The 22,629-nt window shown below is 40.1% G+C and overlaps 1 protein-coding gene across 1 annotated transcript; it reads left to right on the plus strand.

The window, feature by feature from the left end:
* The first annotated feature begins 115 nt into the window (after nt 1-115).
* On the plus strand, nt 116-21,642 carry LOC120919498 (keratin, type I cytoskeletal 19-like). The gene is made up of 8 exons (XM_040331694.1): nt 116-695; nt 3,700-3,782; nt 4,779-4,935; nt 6,159-6,320; nt 10,734-10,862; nt 13,038-13,258; nt 16,353-16,384; nt 20,545-21,642. The coding sequence occupies exons 1-8, from the start codon at nt 237-239 to the stop codon at nt 20,625-20,627; spliced, it is 1,326 nt and encodes a 441-aa protein (XP_040187628.1). The 5' UTR covers nt 116-236; the 3' UTR covers nt 20,628-21,642.
* Nucleotides 21,643-22,629: the final 987 nt, after the last annotated feature.

The following is a 22,629-nucleotide window of genomic DNA, read 5'->3' on the forward strand; positions in this document are numbered from 1 at the left end:
TAAATTTCTACAGGCTAACTAGCCGCCCCCATGTTCTTAGATGCTTTTTTTTACATTGTCTGACAAATCCTCTTACTGGATGAGGAATGGGAATTATTATATTATATAGCCTGTAAAGAATAGGAAGCTTAGTTCACAACGCCCTTTGCCATGCTTCTTAAAAGACGTCTTAAATTTGTAAATACACTCTTTGTACTGTCAAACCTGCCAGATATAATATACACTACACTGACACAATGAGCGACAGCAATAAGCAGAACCAAACTGGAAAACTTAAAGGAAGTAACATCTTTAGCCAAATAACCTCGCTAAGTCTCAGAGGGTTTCGTAAAGATAACAATGCTGGTACCTGGAGGCCCATTAGTTTTCAGGCCAAGCCTAGTGGAAGTCCCACCATCACCAAACATCATTCATTCAACCATGGATCTAACTTTGGACTTACATATAGTAATTTTGGCAAAGATGTCCTACATAACAGAGAATCCAAAAAACACAGTTTGCTCACCACCAATGAGAAGGAAACCATGAAGATTCTAAATGACCGGTTGGCAACGTACTTGGAGAAGGTACGTTCTTTAGAAAAAGAAAATGCCAATCTGGAGAAGAACATCCGAGACTGGTATGACAAGAATCATCCTCAAATGTTGCCAGATTTCAGTCACTATTTTGCAGAAATGGAAGAACTTCAAAGTAAGGTAATTGTTTAATTAATTTTTAGACATTTTCAGAGGTTTACAGATTTTTTTCCAAAGATTAAGATTTATGGCTTATACAAGTCTACAAAACCTCTATGGTGTGTATTATTGGCTCCTAATAGGGCAAAAGGCTTCTAAAGATTGCTATCTACAATAATGTTTATCTATTTTGGATGGGTTAAACAAGGGATAGCACAGAACTGTCCCCATATGGTTCAACTGGCTTTAGGAACAACTTTATAGTATAAATATATACAGTTTTACCCACATTTACAATTAATTTGAATTGTATCTCCGAAGCCAACACTTCAAATTTACCATTATTGTGAAATGAGGATTTTTTTTAATTATTTAGTTTCTTTATTGTAATATTTTTCTACTTATACTGTTATGAATTAATTAAAGTAGATATAAAAGGTAATTATTTTTTGTTCAAGCATGGTGTATCATAAGCAATTACTATGGACTTTTTTTTAAGTTTTCACTCTATTTTGCAGCTTAGTGTTGCTGATCTTTAAAGTTATCAACCTCTTTAAATCTGCAGCTCTCATTAAAATAATACCTGGTGATCATGACATGAAAGTTCCTTGTTCAGGCAAAGTCACTTGTTCAGGCACATCGTGTTATAGGTGACAACTGACTCCAGGATATAGTCCTGCTTTACCACATGCAGTGCTTACACACATTGAAAAATCATAGACCACTGTAGTCACTATCAGAAAGCTGGTCCATTGCAAGGATGTGCAGCTGGGGCTGGAGTGAGTGCATGGAAGTGTCTGAAAAAGACTATAGAAGATCAGCAGCACTGAGGCCTCGTACACACAACTGTTTTCCTCGACAGAATCCATCAAGAAACTTGGTGGCAGAGCTTTTTTGCCAAGGAAAACAGTTGTGTGTATGTTTTTCATCGAGGAACTCGACGAGAAAAAAAGAGAACAAGTTCTCTTTTTCCTCGACAGGAGTCTCAATTTCCTCGTCGTGTTCCTCGTCGGGCTGGTTTTCGACAAGAAACACGTTCGTGTGTATGCTAAGAAACCCACGCATGCTCAGAATAAAGTATGAGATGGGAGCGCACCTTCGGTAAAAGTGGCGTTTGTAATGTTACAAATTACCTAAATTTCCTCGTCGTGTTCCTCGTCAGGCTGGTTTTCGACGAGAAACACGTTCGTGTGTATGCTAAGAAACCCGCGCATGCTCAGAATAAAGTATGAGATGGGAGCGCACCTTCTGTAAAAGTAGCGTTGTAATGGAGATAGCACATTCGTCACGCTGTAACAGACTGAAAAGTGCAAATCGTTTCTTACCAAACTTTTACTTAACACGCAGTAACATGAGATTAGCAAAAGCAGCCCCAAGGGCTGTGACAGTGGAATCAAACATCCCCTGCCGTTGTATGTGTTGTACGTCACCGCGTTTGAGAACGAGGAGATTTGGTCTTGACCATGTGTACGCAAAGCAAGCTTGTCAAGTTTCTCGACAAGCCTAACAAGGAACTCGCCGAGGAAAACGATGTTTCATTTACGACGAGTTCCTCTGTCGTGTGTACGAGGCCTGAGATGTAAAACATGATGAAAAAAGTTAAAAAGTTTATTTATTTTTTAATAACCAGTTGTTCTCAAAAGTTTTAATGCCCCAATAGTGAGCCCCAAAAATGAATGGTGTCAGTGATATCATGTCACCCCCAAAGTACAATAGCCTCTTAATACATTGGTGCCAATGGTCTAGACGAAAAATAGCTCCCAGAAGGGATGAATGAATTCTCTTCATGGAGGAACAAATTGACCACAGTAGCTGAGCCACAATGGAGGTTTGGTCCATGGTAGGTTCTTCAAACTTAGCATAAAGTCCACAAAAGCTGAACTTAGCATCAGGCTCCACTGAAGTGTATGGATGGCGAATCTTGATACTAAATTCTGTCCATTTTCAAGACTAAACGATCAGCTATTGAATAAAAAATGGCAAAGTGTCTTTTCATGTGGCTTTGAAAGCAACATTTAAAAATAAACAAATCAAATAACTTACTTGGGGGATGTCTTTAAGTTGCATGTGGTATAACAGAACAGTACAATTTTCAAGGACAGCCTCAGTCACAGTGTAGATATATATATATATAGAATATTTGGCTGTGGAATTTATTTATTTTTTACAATTAGTTTTACATATGGCAGCAGCACTTCAATTGTATTACTTTCAGTTTGAATGGTGTAATTGAAATAAAAACTATGGGGAAGTATGGGGTTCCCCTTACTATTCTAACCAGAAAATTATCCCGACATGCAGCCTGGGTGGCCATGAAAAAGGAGGTAGTGAGAGTGCACCCCCCTTTCCTGTATAAGACAAGGCCAAGTCCACATGCCTCCCCTCCCCCTTGGAAAGAACCTTGTCTCAATGTTTAGAAACAAGGGCCACTTCACTGTCAATTACAGCTTCCAATGATGTAATCCACATCCATCACCGTGACCCATCTCCTGCCAGTGTGTACATGTTTCACTGTCATTGCTAAATCTCAAATAGGATTGAAAGCAGCTGTAGGGGAACTTTGCGACATGCCAGTTTGGCGAGCGTTACATTGTTCGAGTTTACCTTGCCAATTGGATGATATCTTTGATTATTCAAGGTGTGATTGATGGTGAGTTTAAACCCCTAGGGGAACTGGACTCACACGGTGTGGATTTTGGCGTATGGAGCACACTTATTAAATACCAACTAGGATCTTCACGCACCAAACAGAACTCCCTCATCACCATTTGTCACGCTTTTCTGTATTTCATATACACATATGAATGCCGGCACATTTTAAATGATTGACAGGAGCGCTGCTAAAATATTGGATTTCTCACAAGACTTTGTGTTCTGATAAAGGACTCTCTACTTTGTGTTTACAGTTCATATACTCTGTGTGGAACAGTGATTGAGGTCCATGCCTTCTTTTCTATGTATAACATTATTTAAAATGTAAAAGTTTTTGTGATTACTATAGGAATAAAAATAATTTTATATTTAGGTTTTCAGGAGCACTATGGAGAACACAAGGCTTACTCGGCAGATTGACAATACTCGCTTGGCTGCAGATGATTTTCACAATAAGTGAGTTTTCTGTCCTTGAAGAAATTACTAAATCTAATAGTGGGAATTTATAATATTTTCAATCTTGTTTAGATGAACGTGTAGAAGAGATCTCCCTAGTGTAATTATCATTATGGGCTCATGTTTAAAAAAAATATTTCTATTTTTACTAAGTCTTTATTAGGGATGAGCTCTGAGAAAAGGTTCAGGCCAAACTTTGCTTGTTCAGGCTTTCGTTTGAATGTAGGACTTTCAACTCATTAACATCTATATCAGGTCTTCATTTAGGATAAACTCACCAGAGTTCACTAGAGCTCCCCCATGGCATTTTTTTTTGCAATCCCTTACTACTACTAGCCTAGGAATTGCCCTTATTTTTTATCATTTGACTCCCCTTAACCTCAATGGGGTTCGAATTCAGGACCTTAACTTTAGTAATGTTCACCAAACCTGCCCCAAACCAGCTGTGGGGCTTAGCACTAACAATTAAATATAAAAATTCATGTTTCTAACTGCTTATCAACAACGTCATACACTATATGGCCAAAAGTTTGTGGAGACCCATATGTCACACCTACAGTGTATAAGATTGTTGGACATCCCATTCCAAAACCATAGACATTATTATGTATGATTTTACCCCCCCTCCTTCCCCCATTTTCTTTGCAGCTATAACAGTCACCATTTTTCTGAGAAAGCGTTCTAGAAGATTATAGAATGTGCATTTGTATTAAGTGAAATCAGGTGCTAATGTTAGTTGACAAGGCCTGGCTCGCAATCAGTGTTCCAGTTAATTTGAAGGTTCTCATTAGGGGTTGAGTTTAGGGCTAGTTTAGTTCTTTTACACCAGTTACATCAAATCATGCCTTCCTGGACCTGCGTACCAGAACTCTATAATTTTGAGGGGTGTCCACATATGTTTGTTGATACAGTGTTTTGTCCCTCTATAAAGTATATAATAATACTAAATGATAACCTGTAGTTTTTAAATATATTTCAGCCCTTCATCTTTTCTAGGTATGAGATGGAGTACAAACTTAGGACTGACATTGAGCTGGATTTGAAAGATTTGCGTAATGAGCTTGAAAAAATCAAGGAAGAAGTTCAATATCTAGACATTGATCATCAACATCTCCAGCAAGACATGCTTCAAAAGAAGAAGGCCAATGAAGATGTACTGTATTAAAGAGTAATAGTGTTTGGGAAATACTATATATCAATATCCTAATACTATAAAGCCCAAACATGTGGCCTTTTGGTATTTACTGTGCAACCCTTGTGGATTCTGTAGACAGTATTTAGTGTTTTCCTTATCTAGATGCCCACTCAAGCTGTGCTATCAGGTAGAGTAGGTGAGGAACATTCTTAACACTGGGTTCAAGTAGCTAATGCCTTGGCTATTTACTTCATACTATCTCAGAGCTGTCCACCCCTCTCTTCTTTTTATTTTTTTCCATCTAATCTTTTATAATGTTTTTTGCTTAGATAAATATCAAGTATGCTTTTTAATGGGGCTGTAGGAAGCATAAATGTATTGATTTTAAAAAGGACTGTAATGCACGATCGGATTTTCCGTAGGAAAATCTGCTCAAGATTGGCTTGCATACACACGGTCACACAAAAGTTCTCTGAACTTTCGACCATCAAGAACGCGACGACAAGCCGAGAAAATTAAGTTCAATGCTTCTGAACATGCGTCAAATTGTTTCCGAGCATGCTTTGGAGTTTTGCACATCGGAATTGCTACAGACGATCGGAATTTCCAGCTCTCAAATTTTGGTTGGCGGAAATTCCATCAGGAAAAGTCAGATGGAGCCTACAGACGGTCGTAAATTTCCGACCAAAAGCTCACATCAGACTTTTCTTGTCGGAAATTCTGACCGTGTGTACGGGGCATAATAGTTGCGACCTCTAGCAGGGCAATTAAATGTGTTTCCTATCTATGACCTTCTCCGTGAAGCAATTCCTCACTTTCCAGCAGCTGCTATAGAATGTTCACTATCTCTGACCATTCCTTGTAGCATGTGTGAAGTCTCTATCTATCTCTTGTAGCATGATGTTGTCCTTGACCATCTCTTGTTTCATATCTATAGTTTCAGACAACTTTCCATAGTGTGTGTCATGCTAAACATTTTTTTTTAGCTTTGGATAGAATAAGAAAACATGTCAGGTTTTTATTGCTGACTTCCCTAATGCTTTCCCTGCTAAGTAGATGCAATGGGACTCATCTCAACCCTTAACAACCCTTTAGTCATTGTATTTTATTGACTGCAACTCATAAAAGGTGGTTGCTAGGTGTATGGTAACCTGCATAAAATAGCTTTTATGACTGAATAATCCCAACATTTAACCAAAATGTACACAATTATATAATTGTTCCTCTTTGTATGTGAACAGAAAGTCATCAGCCTCTATAGCCAGCTGGGTGCCAGAGTCACTGTGGAAGTGGAATCCCCCCAGTCTGCAGACCTGAGTAAAATCCTGTCTGAAATTCGAGAGCAATATGAAGATCTGATGGAAAGAAACAAAACAGAGGCAGAAAAATGGTTCCTGGCAAAGGTAAGTGTGTCATTTGTATTTTATAGAAAGTAGTGTGCTGTAAAGTTCAATAGCGTCAAGAGAAAAATATATGAGCTTCCATTGTCGCTGTCTTCATCTGAAAATACTGGTTGGCTGGCTGTTATGCCTTGGCTATAGTGCTTTCTGAGTAACTGACCTGGAACAGATATAGAGATAAGCAAATCTGACTTTTCTCAGATTTGCCTTGTTCTTTTTGTGGGTCTGGACTGTGACTCAGAAGTGTTGAAGTCAGTCACAACCGCTAGGCAGGGGACTAGAATTTTAACACGGTCACCAATGGCAGCCTACAGCCTGCACTTCTCATGAAATTTAAATAAATGGAAACTTAAATTAAGTGTGCTAGAAGATAAAATGTAAGTCATTTTTTAGGGCTGTCCAACTGATTGCCCATTAGGGCTTCTTTGCGGCCTGTGGAGCCTTCCTTTGCAGCCCAGCAATACCCTTTTTAGAGTGGCAGATGGGTGTTGTGTGCTCTGTACATTCCAGCACCAAGCATCCAATGATGGCAGCCCTGCCCACTAGTCAGAGTGTTGTTCTGGCCTGATGGAGGCGAGAGGGAGCAGCATGGCAGCATGTGTTTATGTAAGTAATAACTAAACACCATTGAATAGGGATAGTTATTGCTAAAATCTGGTCTATTTTTATACCACTAACATCAATGAATGAGTATATGTATGGCTCAAGGAAAAAAAAAATTTGCGGGCTGAAGTAATTTATAGGCGTAAGACGTTATAGGCTCAATATGGTAAACCACACAAGTAAATTTCATAAAATATATGTTTATTCAAAAATGTATTAAAATTCATAAATAAAATATAGACATAAGCTGCCTTCACGTGATCCAAATGTTGACACAATCAAAGTAATATGCCCCACTATAGCTACTGGAAATGATTAATAATTTTACTGTATGTACAGCAGAATAAAGCTGTACACATCGATTCTGTATAATTCATCACCCAATGAATTAAATTCAAAATACTAACAACTACCTACAAAGCCATCCACAACTCTGCCCCCAGCTACATCACTGACCTAGCCTCAAAATACCAACCTAATCGTTCTCTTCGTTCTTCTCAAGACCTCCTGCTCTCTAGCTCTCTCATCACCTGCTCACATGCTTGTCTCCAGGACTTTTCCAGAGCCTCTCCAAGCCTATGGAACTCCTTACCCCAATCTGTCGGTCTATCTCCTACTTTATTAGCTTTTAGAGGATCCCATAAAACTCTTCAAAGAAGCCTATCCTACCCACACCTAACAACTGTATTTTCATTTTGTCCATCTGATCATCCCTCACAGCTACTACCCTTTGTTCCACTTGACCCTCCCTTCTAGATTGTAAGCTCTAATGAGCAGGGCCCTCTGATCTCTCCTGTATTGAATTGTATTGTAACTGTACGGTCTTCCCTGATGTTGTAAATCAATGTGCAAACTGTTGGCGCTAAATAAATCCTGTATAATAATAATAATATTTTCAGTAGTTATGTGAAGGTTTCACCGGTTCAAGGCTTCCTCAGGACACACAGTGCTAGTAGTAGGGTGGCACTATACTGTATATAAGAAAATGTACAAATATCAATATCACAACATATTATATTTAAAGCAATAGTGTTACTAAATACGTAAAATACTCACATCACTGTGGTGGATCAGGGGGCGCCCATCAGCAAAGCCTGAGGGCAGGCACAGAGTCACCAAAGCCAATAGCTGCAAGGTCATATTACTTTGACTGTGCAAACATTTGGATCATGTGAAGGCAGCTTATGTCTATATTGTATCTATGAATTTTAATATTTTTTTTGATCAAACATATATTTTATGAAATTTACTTGTGTGGTCTCCCATATTGAGCCTATAAAGTCCGATCTATATAGGCGGAGCTTGAATTACTGCAGTCCACAATTTCCCTTTTCTCTTAGATATACTGATGTGGCTAAGTGAAGTCAAACCTATTTTTACATGTATTGATCAAGAATTTTCTTTTAAACCACTGACCATTCATAAGTGAGAGGAAGGGGCCCTGGTGAAGATTCGGGGGTCCTGTTAGAAGACAGACTGGGAAATAGCATGCAATGTCAAGCTGCAGCAAGTAAATCAGCAGACTATTGGCATGCATAAAAAAGGAATTTACTCCAGAGATAAAACTATAATCCTGCTATTTTATAAAACTCTGGTTCAGCCACATCTGGAGTATTCTGTCCAGTTCTGGTCACCAATCTTCAGGAAGGATGTGGTGAAACTGGAAAAAGTGCACAGAAGGGCAACAAAATTAATAAGGGGCCTGAAGGACCTCAACTACGAGGAATGGCTACAAGCATTAAACGTATTCTCCCTGGAGAAGAGACGCTTGAAAGGAGATATGATAGTGGTATACAAATACCTTAACGGTGATCCCAGCATAGGAAGCAAACTATTCAGTCTCAGGAAGTGTCAGGGCACTAAAAATGTGGAACTCTCTTCCACAATCGGTGGTGTCAGCGGGGAGTATTGATAGTTTTAAGACTCTTGGACTTGCATCTTAGTGAACACAACATACAGGGATATGGGAAATTATTATTGCCATAGACACACAAGTTGAGGTTTACAGCCCAATACCTGCTCCTGCTAGCCGCCCCCCAGTTTACCTCCCCTCCTGCCCTGGAGGCCTCCTCTCTTCATGTGTTTGTTATTATTTTTTTTATTATTTTTATATTGCTTGCCTTATTTTAGATGTCTTCTAGGTGGTCATGAGTTGCATAGAACCGTATTTCCCACATTTTCTTATTTAGAGATTGACAGTCCTTAAAATGAAACTTCAACCAAAAGGGGACGATCCACTCTTGCTCTTCCTCCTCCACCTTATTTGGAATAATGTATTTATTTTGGGGGGAAGTGGGTATCTAATTTTAGTAGGTACTCGATCCCATTTCCCACACCTGCCTAAATGACCCAAGCAGAAGTTTAGTCCCCCATCAGCAAATTTCTGGGACTTGTCACAGATCCCAGGTAGCTGCATGACCATTCACAGGGTGCAGCAGAGCTTGCGCATGTGCAGCGGAAAGCCAGCTGCGAAGCTACAAGGAGTCACAACCATCTTCCCACAGTTAACATTCTGGTGCTGGGAACCCAAATACTGGCAAAGAATTAGCTTAGTGAGGATGGCGCTGGATCCTTGGGCAGGTGAGTGTTTATGAAAAGTCAGTGGCTACAGTTTTTGTAGCCGCAGACTTTACATTTTTTGGAACCTGATCAAAGCTTCTCTTTAATGATACAATAAGCAGTCGTACTACAGCATTTTAGTGTGAATTCAAGGGACTGTGATTACCCGCCCCCATTCCCTTGTTAGGAATGACTGCAGTCCACACGGGCCGAATGTCGGGTGAGTTCTATTGAACTGGCCGATGCCACCAGACATTCAGGCCGTGTCTACTAGTAAGTTTATAGAGGGCCATATTCTGAGTAAAGTTATGATGGAGTATCTCAGGATACTCCATCGTATCTCTCTTTTTTGGCCAGTGTATCTATGCGAGTGATTCTTAGAATCATTTTCGCATAGATACGCTTAAGATCCGACGTGTGTAAGTCACTTACACTGTCGGATCTTAAATGTAATTACTCCGCCGGCCGCTAGGTGGCGTTTACATTCAGGTCTCATTTGTTTATGCAAATGAGCCTGATACGCCGATTCCCGAACAAATTTGCGTCGCGTAACCGTCGCTTACGTCGTTTGCGTAGGCGTAAGGCTTACCCCTGCTATATGAGGGGTAACCTTACGCCAGTCCCACGTAGGCCATGTTAAGTATGGCGTCGGGTCCGCGTCGTGTTTTCCCTTCGGGTACGTCGTTTTACTAAGTCGTTCTTGAATACGACTTTACGTCAATGACGCACACGTCGGCGTCATTGACGTTTTACGCCGAGAACTGGAGCATGCGCACTGGGCTATTTTAAGCCCGGCGCATGCGCAGTTCGTTAGAATCGGGGGCGCGCTTAATTTAAATAGAAGCCGCCCCCTTGGATATACGCGGGGATACGCCGGGCCAATTACACTCCGCTGCCCCAAACTACGGAGCAAGTGTTTGGGGAATACAGCACTTGCTCCTGTAGGTTGGGGCGGCGGAGTGTAAATGGCTTACGCGCCGCCCGCCTACTTTATTGAAGAATATGGCCCAGAGTCTTCAAGGGACAGAACCAGAGTGAATGTGAGTATTGCAGCTAAAGCTGCTATTTATATTTGAGAACCTGCAGTTCTGATTGAAGACAAATCGAGTTGGGTTTAGGGTTATTTGTTGCCTTTTTGCTTCCTCATGCAAACAGGCAGTTGCAACAATCAATAGTAAGAAAACATGGTGAAAGACTGCAATAAAAGACAACATGATTGTTGGTAGTAAATGAGGGTCATTTATGTATTTTCAGAGTGAAGAACTGAAATGTGACATTGAATCTAAATCTTCAGAACAGCTCCCTACTCATCAGAGTGAGATCATAGAATTAAGGAGGACCGTTCATACCTTGGAAATAGATCTACAGAGCCAGCTAAGCATGGTACAAAATAAACTTAACCTTCTAATCAATGGTATTTGAGAAGATATATAACCATAGAAAAAATATGGATATAAAAGAAACGCATAGTGTCTTTGTACATGTGTTCTATTTTATATGTTATGAACAGTATGGATCAAAAATTCTTGCTGTTCAATTTTGTTTTAGTTCTCAAAATTTCCCTAGGAACAGTTTTTATTTATCTGTGCAGGTGGAGATATATTGTTGTCTGACTGCATGTTTATGGCATTTGTTCACTTCTGTGCTATAATGAAAGTTTAAATTCGGGAGGGATCGGCCAGTCATGTGACAACAGTGGTTAGCTGTTAAAATGGTCCCATGATCGGCAGCAGGTCCTGCTGACTCCCAATCATCATTGTGAACCAAGAGCTGACTTTGACAGCTTGGTCACTGTGCTGGGAGCACACAGAAAGAAGAGGTCTGAAAGATGAGGTTATAGACTTAAAAAAAAAAAAAAGTATCAAATTTATATTACAGTAGGCTTAAAGCGGAGGTCCACACAAATTACTGACTTAATGCTATCCCCTTCCGTGCGTTGCATAGATGCTCAAATGGGCAAAAGTGCTGTATTTACCTTATAATTTGTCTTTATTGTGGCACTTTCTGTCTGTTACTCCCACAGGAGTAGGCGTGTACATTCCTTTTGCCCGGCGGAGCACTGTCTCCTGTGAGCTAAGTGTCAGCATTCCCAGGAGTCAGTGTGGATTGCCTCCGCAAAATCTTGCAAGGTCGTCTGCTTTCTCTCCCCGTACTAACCTTTACTTCGTCTGTGTTTATTGTGTATATTTTTGGTTGACATCACAACGAGGTGGGAACTTCCGACGACGACGCCCGTTGTGATGGCAACCTGCTCAGTTTACGGTGCTCCGCGCCGTTACAACTGAGCATGCGCGGGAATGAGCAGTAAATGCTAGACATGTGCACATTGAAATATTTTGTTTCGAAATTTTGTTTTAGTCCGAAAAATAAATTTATTTAGTTACTCCCGAAATTCGTTTTTATTTATTTAGTTTTTCGTTAAAAAAATGCATTCGTCTGAAAATCCTAATTAATTAAGGTCGAATCGTTGAAGGCTTATGGTGTCTGTCAAATGTTCTAAGAAGATTCAACAGAATCTTAAAAAGAAAAAAAGAAGATTTGACGGAATCTTAAAAAAAAAAAAAAAGAAGATTTGACAGAATCTTTAAAAAAAAAAAAGATTTGACGGAGCAACGAAACTGTACGATGCCACAATCGTACATTTCGGGTAAAATTTTCCGCTTGCAAGCTATAGAAGAATTCTAATGTTGTATGACTAATAATAATTATATTTATTAATTATTATTACTAGTCAACCAACATTAGAATTCTTCTAGAGCCTATGGGCAGAGCATTTCCCCATAAATGTCCGCTTGCTGCGATCGTATGTTTTTAGCTACTTCGTCGAATCTTCATGTCTCTCTATGTCGAATCTTTTCTCTCTATGTCAAATCTTTTCTCTCTATGTCGACTCTTCTTTATGTCTCTCTATGTCGAATCTTTTCTCTCTATGTCGACTCTTCTTCATGTCTCTATAATGTCGAATCTTTTCTCTCTATGTCGACTCTTCTTCATGTCTCTATAATGTCGAATCTTTTCTCTTTATGTAGAATAATATTGGACTAATAGAGTTAAGGTTAGGCACATTCGACTGCAACGAAAACGAAAATAAAGCATTTGTCGGATGTCGGATCTTTCGGTTTTCGTTTTCTGTGCTTTCGTTATCGTTTGTTAAAATGATAACGAAAATACCTGAAATTTGGATGAATATGCATTCAGACGAAAACTAATGCACATGCTGGTAGCTCAGCATTCACTGGAACCAGGAAGTTAATGCTTGTGGGCTTCACATGCCCACAAGAAAGATGAAACCAGCCGTACCATTTTTTATAACTTTTTTAATGGAAACCGGACATCGGGGGAGAAATCACCAGAACAGTGAGTGTACCATTGCGATTATTTGATTGTGTGCATGGTTGAAAAAGAAAAAAAGGAATGGTCGGTGGACCTCCGCTTTAACCTTGGGTGCAAGAAATCTGATGGTATGCTTCATGGAATGTAAATTTCTAACTAGACTGTATCTCATCAAGTCTGGGCATTGGACAATAGACTAACAGATTTTTTTTCCCCTGACCACAGAAAATGGCCCTGGAAAGCACAATAATTGAAAAAAAGGCCAGCTACAGTTCCCAGCTCTCACATCTACAGCAGCTAATCAATCAAGTGGAAGGAAACCTGTCTCAAGTACGGGACAAACAAGAGCACCAGAATAAAGATTATAAGGCCCTAATGCACGTTACAACACATTTGGAGAGAGAAATAGCTACCTACCAACTCCTGCTTGAGAAACAAGATATTCGGTAAGTCACAAAGGCGCTAGCATTTTTTAATTTGTGCATGCGACTTAATACAACTAAAGGCAAAACGTGTTTTTTTTTCTCGTTTTGGACAGAGTACAGATGCATTAGAACCCCTGTCAGTTTTCATTTATATCTGTTCCCTCATTAGGGAGATTCACCCCTTTCTTTTTGTCCTGTTTACCATTTTCATTGTGTAGTGAAAGTAAAAGAAAATCCCAAATTTTGGTTTGTCCCCAGAAAAGTAATAGAGGGATACCTTCCAATGGGGGCGATAGTTCTGGTGATCTGTGGGTCCCCTTGGAATTTCCTTAATTTGCAAGGATGTCCCCTAATTTTCTGTATTGGCTATGGGACAGGAAGTGATGGGAATTGGTAAAGGAACATAGGATATGACTATATTCAAAATAAAAAATGTTGTGCCTATAGTTTTTACTTTAAAGGCTAAGTTCCCTTTTTTTTTATTTCCAGCTCCCCTTTTGACCAATAGACCATTAACCACTTAAGCCCCGGACCTTTAGGCAGCTAAATGCCCAGGCCAGGTTTTGCGATTCGACACTGCGTCGCTTTAACTGACAATTGTGCGGTCGTGCGACGTGGCTCCCAAGCAAAATTGACGTCCTTTTTCTCCCACAAATAGAGCTTTCTTTTGGTGGTATTTGATCACCTCTGCAGTTTTTATTTTTTGCGCTATAAACAAAAAAATAGCTACAATTTTGAAAAAAACACAATATTTTTTACTTTTTGCTATAATAAATATCCCAATTTTTTTTCAGTTTAGGCCGATACATATTCTTCTACATATTTATGGTAAAAAAAATTGCAATAAGCGACTGGTTTGCGCAAAAGTTATAGCACCTACAAAATAGGGGACATAATTATGATTTTTTTTATATATATTTTTTTTACTAGTAATGGCGGTGATCTGTGATTTTTATTGGGACTGCGACATTCTGGCAGACACATCGGACACTTTTGACACATTTTTGGGACCATTCACATTTATACAGCGATCAGTGCTATAAATATGCACTGATTACTGAATAAATGTGACTGGCAGGGAAGGGGTTAACACTAGGGGGCGAGGAAGGGGTTAAATGTGTGCCCTGCATAGTGTATCTAACTGTGGGGGAAGGGGACTGACTGGGGGAGGTGACCGATCTGTCTCCCTATGTACAAGGGACACAGCATCGGTCTCCTCTCCCTGACAGGACGTGGATCTGTGTGTTTACACACACAGATCCATGTCCTTGTCTGTGTAACGGCCGATCGCGGGTATCTGGAGGACATCGTGGCCGCCAGGCACGCGCATCGGCACCGCAGTGATGCGGCGGGCGCTCGCGCGCCCCCCAGTGGCCGGAGGAGCCGAGGATGTCTATAGACGTCCTCCCGGCAATTGAGAGCCACCTTGTGGCCGTCTTTTGGATATGGCCGGGATACCATGTGGTTAAGGTGGTGGACACTTTATTTGTGTTAATCACTGTAGTGTCACTCAACAGATTCTGTGTTTTTACGGACCACTGTACAGCTGATGGACTTTACTGGATTGTTATTTAATTAGCTCCCAACACTGGTGCACGTTTGGGACATTATACATCTGTTTATAATTTTTTTGTCATTCTAAGGATCAATGTGGACTTTATACTATTAATATTATTGGCACAGCTTACCTGTAAGCACCTCTAAGGCCCCATACACACGATAGAATTTATCCGCGAATACGGTCCAGCGGACCGTTTCCGCGGATAAATCCTCTCGAGGATTTCGGTGGATTTTCATGCGATGGAGTGTACACACCATCGCATTGAAATCCGCGCCGAAATCCTCTGGCGATGACGTGTCGCGCGGCAACGTGTGCGACGCTGTCATATAAGGAATTCCACGCATGCGTCGAATCATTACGACGCATGCGGGGGATCCCTTCGGACGTATGGATCCGGTGAGTCTATACAGACCAGCGGATCCATCCGTTGGGATGGACTCCAGCAGATGGATTTTTTCTGCATGTCAGCGAATATTCGATCTGCTGGAATCCATCCCAGGGGAGAAATATCCGCGGAAACAGATCCGCTGGCGTGTACACACCATAGGATCTATCCGATGAAACCCATTTGCTCGGATTTATCCGCGGATGGATTCTATGGTGTGTACGGGGCCTAAGTGTAGCAATAAGTTGATAAATGTTGTACCCTCATTAAATGTAACCATATTGCTACACTTGGAGGCTCCTCTCTTCTCTTTTATACTCAGTTGTGACATGACACTCCCATTATATAAAGACATCGCTTGTATATCAAGGTAAAATGTATTGAAACATTTTGCTCATCCTGCAAAATGCTCTCAAACCAAGTTACTCTCAAACCAAGGTTTTACTGTATATTGAAGTATAACTAAGGCCGTGTACAGACGAGCAAACATGTACGATGAAACCGGTCCGCCGGACCGTTTTCACCGTACATGTCTGCCCGGGGATTTCTGTATGGTGGCTCACCATCATACAGAAATCCGCGCGTAAACAATACGCGGGGCGTGGCCGCGCCGTCGCCTCGACGATGACGCGGCGACGTGGGCGGCCCTGCCAGTTCAATGCTTCCACGCATGCGTCGAAGTCATTCGACGCATGCGAGGGATGGCGGGCGCTCGGACGTGTACGGTAGGTCTGTACAGACGACCGAACATGTCCGAGTGGACAGGATTCCAACGGGCTGTTTTAAAACAAGTCCAGAAATATTTGCCCGCTGGGAAAAGTATAAGATCCTGTCAATTGGGGATTTCAATTTATTTTATTTTATTTATTTATTCTATATTTTTATTTTTTATTGTTTGAAATTGATTGACTTTTTTTTCAACCTGACTAAATGTAACTATGTATATTATAATATGTTGGCTGGTGCTAAACCAGCAAAAATATACTGTGAGATGCACATATCCGTCCAAAGTCTTCTTTTATATGCAGTATGTACCGGTATACTATATTTATGCAATTTATATTGATAGTGCAACACGTTTTTCATTGATATTAATATGTCTATTAGCTGCTTTGCATCAGGTGTCTTAAAATGTTTTTAAAACCATGGATTACCTCTTTATTTTGCAGGGTTCCAAGACTTATGCCACATTTCTCAGAAGGTCAGTGAGAAAAAGACATCTACTGTACATGACAGTTAACTATAAGATATTATGTAAAGCATACTGAGCCCTAACTAAATGATAGGGTCAATTTGTATCAGAGAATAGACACCACTATTCTATTTCCTCTATTGTCCACAGTATTTGTAGATACTGCAGCCTGTATAACCATAATAGTATTTTTTTTTATTTACTTTACTTTAGGCATACTTTGTAATATTTTTATAAAGCCCTGATGAAGGAGGCTTGTTTTAGCCATTGAAATGTGTTGGCTTTGTGTATGGTTTTTTTTTCATCTTTTTTTTTTTTTTTTAAGTGTATTTTGTGCGTGTACTCGAGAGAGGAGCCGGACTGCAGGAGTTGGGAGTAGGCAGGCCTCCCCCAGAGGCAATCTGCCACCTTTCTCCATGCCCCGGGTGGCAATGGCGGGTGTGTGAGGGGGTCCTCCCACACAGCCCACCCTACCTGCTCCGCTTTGAAGCCCAACGGGGCAGAGGGACTCCCTATAAGGGAGTGAGAGGATCTAGCCCGCTCAACCAGCCCCATTAGTCCTTCGCCTCTCTTTTAGAGACCGCGTGGTCAAAGTGCGTGTGTTAACCCAATTTAGAGTGCGTGTGTGGTGGTTTTTGTGGGAGGGGGGTGGGCGTACTAAGCACAGGCTTACCTTGCACAGCACACCCACCGGGAGCCGGGCTGAGACCACCAAACTCAATTCACATGAAGCCGAGACCGGGATCCGAACCTCTAGCTGCAGAGGTGAATGGCTTGTCAGCGCAGTGCCAATCGCGTTGAGCCACCGCAGCTTTAACAACTGAATATGCTTGTGTTTGGACTTTAATATCACAGTGTGGTGCTCCGATTCTAGATCAACTCAATACAGATTTTAATTACTGCCTGTGTTTCCTATTGGGTGGTTTCTGCTCTCTTTCTGTTCTGTCTGGCAACTGACACCTATATAAGAAATGATTTAGACATTTCTCATATGTTTGAAATTGAGGGTCCCGCTTCAGGCTGTAGTAGGTCCTTATATGCTGACAACTGCTAGGACTGCAAGAAAAGAAAGAGATCAGCTCCATAGAAGGCAATGAAGAGGGAAAATAAGTCCCAAGAGCCGCACATCACACAAAACCCTCATGTAAAGAGTAGCCTAGACTCCATTCGAGCCATGCCTCTGACATGTTTTGCCCTGCACACGGGGCTTAGGCCCCATACACACGAGAGGATTTATCCGCGGATACGGTCCAGCGGACCATATCCGCGGATAAATCCTCTCGGGGATTTCAGCAGATTTCTATGCGATGGCGTGTACACACCATCGCATTGAAATCCGCGCCGAAATCCTCTGGCGATTACGTGTCGCGCCGTCGCCGCGATTATGACGCGGCGACGTGCGCGACGCTGTCATATAAGGAATTCCACGCATGCGTCGAATCATTATGACGCATGCGGGGGATCCCTTCGGACGGATGGATCCGGTGAGTCTATACAGACCAGCGGATCCATCCGTTGGGATGGATTCCAGCAGATGGATTTGCTTGGCATGTCAGCAAATATTCGATCTGCTGGAATCCATCCCAGGGGATAAATATCCGCGGAAACAGATCCGCTGGAGTGTACACACCATAGGATCTATCCGCTGAAACCCATTTGCTGGGATTTTTTAGCGGATGGATTCTATCGTGTGTACGGGGCCTAAGTCTTGGAAATAGAGAATCCATAGATAGGGAGAATAAAAAAAATACATCATCGGCTGCTGCTTAATTGAGAAAAGATCAATATCAGGTGAATGTCTGCCACACATGGGAGCCCCATAACACAAAGATCTAACCCACAATAATTCAGAAAGATGTCCAAAGGATACAAAATGTCCAAAAGAATGCAGAATACAAAAATGCTCAAAAACCCGTGGTGGCAGAGTGTTAAAAGAAAAAAAATTAAGGAAATGTGCAATACAGAAATAGCCCAAAAGAATAAAAAAGAAGAAAACTAGGGATGGGAAGACACCCCCCACCCCCCTGTTCGGTTTGCAGCAGAACTCTCGAACAGGAGAAATGTTCTAACCTGAATGGCAAACCCCATTGAAGGCTATGGGAGCCAAACAGGAAAAATCAAAAGTGCCCATTTTAAAGGCATATATGCAAGTAATTGACCATAAAAAGGGTATGGGGTCTGGGTACTGCCCTGGGTGACATGTATCTATATATATATATATATATATATATTTTTTTTTTGTAAACAATCATTTTTTTCAGGAGGAGTGATTTTAATTATGATTAATGTGCAAAAATAAAAATAAAAAATTCCTTTAAATATAGTGCCTTGGGGGTCCCCTTAATGTGCATGTAAAGTGGCGTATCTGTAGCATGCATAAGACATGCTACAGCAAAAATTACATTTAAAAAGAAAAAATAGAGTCAAATCCCATTTTGCCAGCAACCGGCTTTTGAAAAAAAAAAGAAAAAAAATATTTTTTTTTAAATGGTGTGGTGTCCCCCCAAAATCCATACCAGAGCCTTATCTGAGCATGCAGCCCGGCAGATCAGGAAAGGGGAGGGGAGGAGCAAGAGCCCCCTGACTGAACCATACAAGGCCACATGCCCTCAACATGGGGGTGTGGGTGCTTTGGGGCAGGAGGCTGTTGATGGGGACAAGGGCCTCTTCCCGACAACCCTGGGCTGTGGTTGTCAGAGTCTGTGTGACATCAGAAGGGGCGGTGCCACGGGGTGACATAGTTGAGTGGCCCCACCTCCTGCCTATATAAGAACTGTCAAGTGCAGAACAGGCATACGGCGGAAGATCTCCCAGGAGACGGAAAGTTGTTTTTTTTTCTATTTTTCGGGTCTGGCGGGGATGTTGCGGGCAAAAATAAAAGGAAATGGAGATAACGTCCTTAAATTTAAAACCCTCAATTTCATCCGAATGTGGAGTCCAACAATATACTAAAAATCTGTTTATTTTAATATATATCATTTTTTTTACTTAATAAATACAATTAAAAAAAATTACACAAATAAATGGAAACTTAAATATGGTTGTTTACATAATAATATATATTATTAACTATGAATAAAATATGAGTGAAATTTTCAAGGGAGTTCCTTATCTCAATTTTGTTATTTTTCATATTCTCATTTTTTTATTTTTTATTGTGATTTTTTACATTCTGATTACCTTATTTTATTTATTATGTAATTAAACTGAATTATTATTTTATTGCTGGACTCCCTATTCCACTCTCGGATGAAAGGAGGGGAGGGTTCCATTTTAAGGACATTATCACGATTTCCTCTTTCTTCATCTATTTTCACTATTTTTTAGTTTTTATATTTTTTATTCTTTTGGACTATTTCTTTATCCTTTTGTATCCTTTGGACATCTTTCTGAATTATTGTGGGCTAGATCTTTGTGTTCCATGGCTCCCATGTGTGGCAGACATTCATCTGATAATGGTCTTTTCTCAATTCATCAGCAGCCAATAATATTTGTATCTGTCCCTGTCTTTGGAATCATGGGCGGGGTGAAACTTGTCTAGGGAGCGGCCTGGAAGGCGTCTAGGCTGAGGTTGCTTCCACTCTTTACATGGGGGCTTTGTATGGTGTGCGGCTCTTGGAATTTCTTTTCTATGAAAATCCAACAGAGGTTTTTAATCTTAGCACACTCTAGGCCAGGGGTCTCCAAACTTTTCAGTACTGGGGCCACATTTTGAAAAAAATGAACAAATCAAATTGAAATGAATACATTTGCCTGTTTTTTTATTGTAACCACTGATGAACAAAAGAAAGAAACTTCCGTAAAACAAAGCAAAGAAATTCCAATAAAGGTCCCCCCTACATCAAAATTCCCCTTACATTAGAATCCCCTTACAATTGTGTCCCCTTTTACATCAGAAGGCTGCATAAAATCTTGAAACAGGCCGTATCCGGCCAGTGAGGTATAGTTTAGAGACTCTTGCTCTTGACAAACCAAAAATGTTTTGTCTGGAGTTTGCTTTGAACCTCGGGTTGCATTATGTGGAATATGCATGCCTCCATGGTCTATACATTTTAACTGCTTACTCCCTATTTTCAAAAAGAATGTTTTATAAAATGTGGGATTTTGTCTAAATATGGAGAAATTGTATTCAACAAATCATTTTTTTTTTTTTTACCCATCTTTCTTAGGGTGTTCCAAACTCGTCAGAGTCGTCTCAATTACTGAAGAACTTGAGAGCAGGAAAATTGTGTCACCAAAAGAGAGCTCTTAGAAATTACTGTGGTGGGCCAGAGCTTTTTAATTATTTAAAGTACCTATGATCTTCTGCTTGCTACATGATGAAAATCATGGTTTTGTAGATCACTAGGATACTAGAGTCATTGGTCTCACTACTGGTTTGACTTGTTCTATGCATCATTCTCCTAAGATGTAAGAGTTTGTGTCATCATAACCTACACAGTGAGGTCAGTTTTATTAACGCTATGAAGTCTTTCTTCGTAATTCTCTATTAAATGTCAAATTTTACCTTGCAATCAATAAACTTTGAAGTAAGGGAGAGGCTGAAGCATTAAAAACATGAATAAACTAGAGGATGAAAGGGCAAAGGTGATAATTATGTCATTGTAGCTTATACATCGATCACATCATTATTTAAAACGGTGATTCAGCAACGTTCAGCCATTCTCATCACAAACAAAAACTTAAGTTAAAATTTCAGCAAGTTTAAGAGATTCAGTGACTTTTTCTTTTTATAGCAAAGATATGATGAAAAGTATCCCCCTAAATCACTGATACTCACCTCTTTAGCAATCCCTTGCCATTTTTTCCTCTATTTCAGCTGATACCCAGGTATGGGGAGCATCTGACCTCCTCCTATGTAACAGTGCTCTGGTCTACCGGTCAATCATTATGCCCCAGCGTTGTCATATAAAGGAGGGGGTGATGTTATTGGTTCCTCTGACATCAGTCAACGCAAAATATTATGGAGGAAGAACTGTGTGAGGTCATTGGAAAAATTAATATCAGGAGGTTGGAGAGGGCCTTTTTTTTACAGTCACTTTAGGTACATTAATGTCAAAAATCCATTAAACGGTATGTTAATGTCTGACTGTAACATTATCACTTTTTTGTTTAGTGGTTTATTTAGATCTAGTAGTCACAAATATACTTTGGATTTTTCTTTATTTTTTTCTTTAGATAGATACGTAGATTATGAAGATAAATAGATACATAGACAGACAGATAGGTAGATAGATAGGTAAATAAATATCTGCCTTTTATTTCTATTGCCCTAATCTATATATATATATACAATATATACATATCTATATATAGCTATATATGTATATATTTATATATATATATATATATATATATATATATATATATATATATATATATATATATATATATATATATATATATATATATATATATATATATATATATATATATTGTATATATATATCTATATATATCTATATCTATATCTATCTATATCTATCTATCTATATATATATATATATATATATATATATATATATATATATATATATATATATATTATCTCACAAAAATGAGTACACCCCTCACATTTTTGTAAATATTTTATTCAATCTTTTTATGTGACAACACTGAAGAGATGACACTTTGCTACAATGTAAAGTAGTGAGTGTACAGCTTGTATAACAGTGTAAATTTGCTGTCCCCTAAAAATAGCTCAACACACAGCCATTAATGTATAAACCGCTGGCAACAAAAGTGAGTACACCCCTAAGTGAAAATGTCCAAATTGGGCCCAAAGTGTCAATATTTTGTGTGGCCACCATTATTTTCCAGCACTGCCTTTACCCTCTTGGGCATGGAGTTCACCAGAGCTTCACAGGTTGCCACTGGAGTCCTCTTCCACTCCTCCATGATGACATCACGGAGCTGGTGGATGTTAGAGACCTTGCGCTCCTTCACCTTCCGTTTGAGGATGCCCCACAGATGCTCAATAGGGTTTAGGTCTGAAGACAGGCTTAGCCAGTCCATCATCTTTACCCTTAGCTTCTTTAGCAAGGCAGTGGTCGTCTTGGAGGTGTGTTTGAGGTCGTTATCATGTTGTAATCCTGCCCTTTGGCCCAGTTTCCGAAGGGAGGGGATCATGCTCTGCTATAGTATGTCACAGTACATGTTGGCATTCATGGTTCCCTCAATGAACTGTAGCTCCCAAGTGCCAGCAGCACTCATGCAGCCCCAGACCATGACACTCCCACCACATACTTGACTGT

This window comes from Rana temporaria, chromosome 12, assembly GCF_905171775.1.
Source record: "Rana temporaria chromosome 12, aRanTem1.1, whole genome shotgun sequence".
Classification (NCBI taxonomy): domain Eukaryota; kingdom Metazoa; phylum Chordata; class Amphibia; order Anura; family Ranidae; genus Rana; species Rana temporaria.

What these genes read in the sequence shown, in the direction of transcription:
- LOC120919498 (XM_040331694.1), top strand. Translation starts at nt 237, where the DNA reads ATGAGCGACAGCAATAAGCAGAACCAAACTGGAAAACTTAAAGGAAGT. An exon ending in AGAAGAAGGCCAATGAAGAT is followed by an intron (nt 4,936 to 6,158) that starts GTACTGTATTAA and finishes GTATGTGAACAG; the next exon opens with AAAGTCATCAGCCTCTATAG. An exon ending in CTTGAGAAACAAGATATTCG is followed by an intron (nt 13,259 to 16,352) that starts GTAAGTCACAAA and finishes TTTATTTTGCAG; the next exon opens with GGTTCCAAGACTTATGCCAC.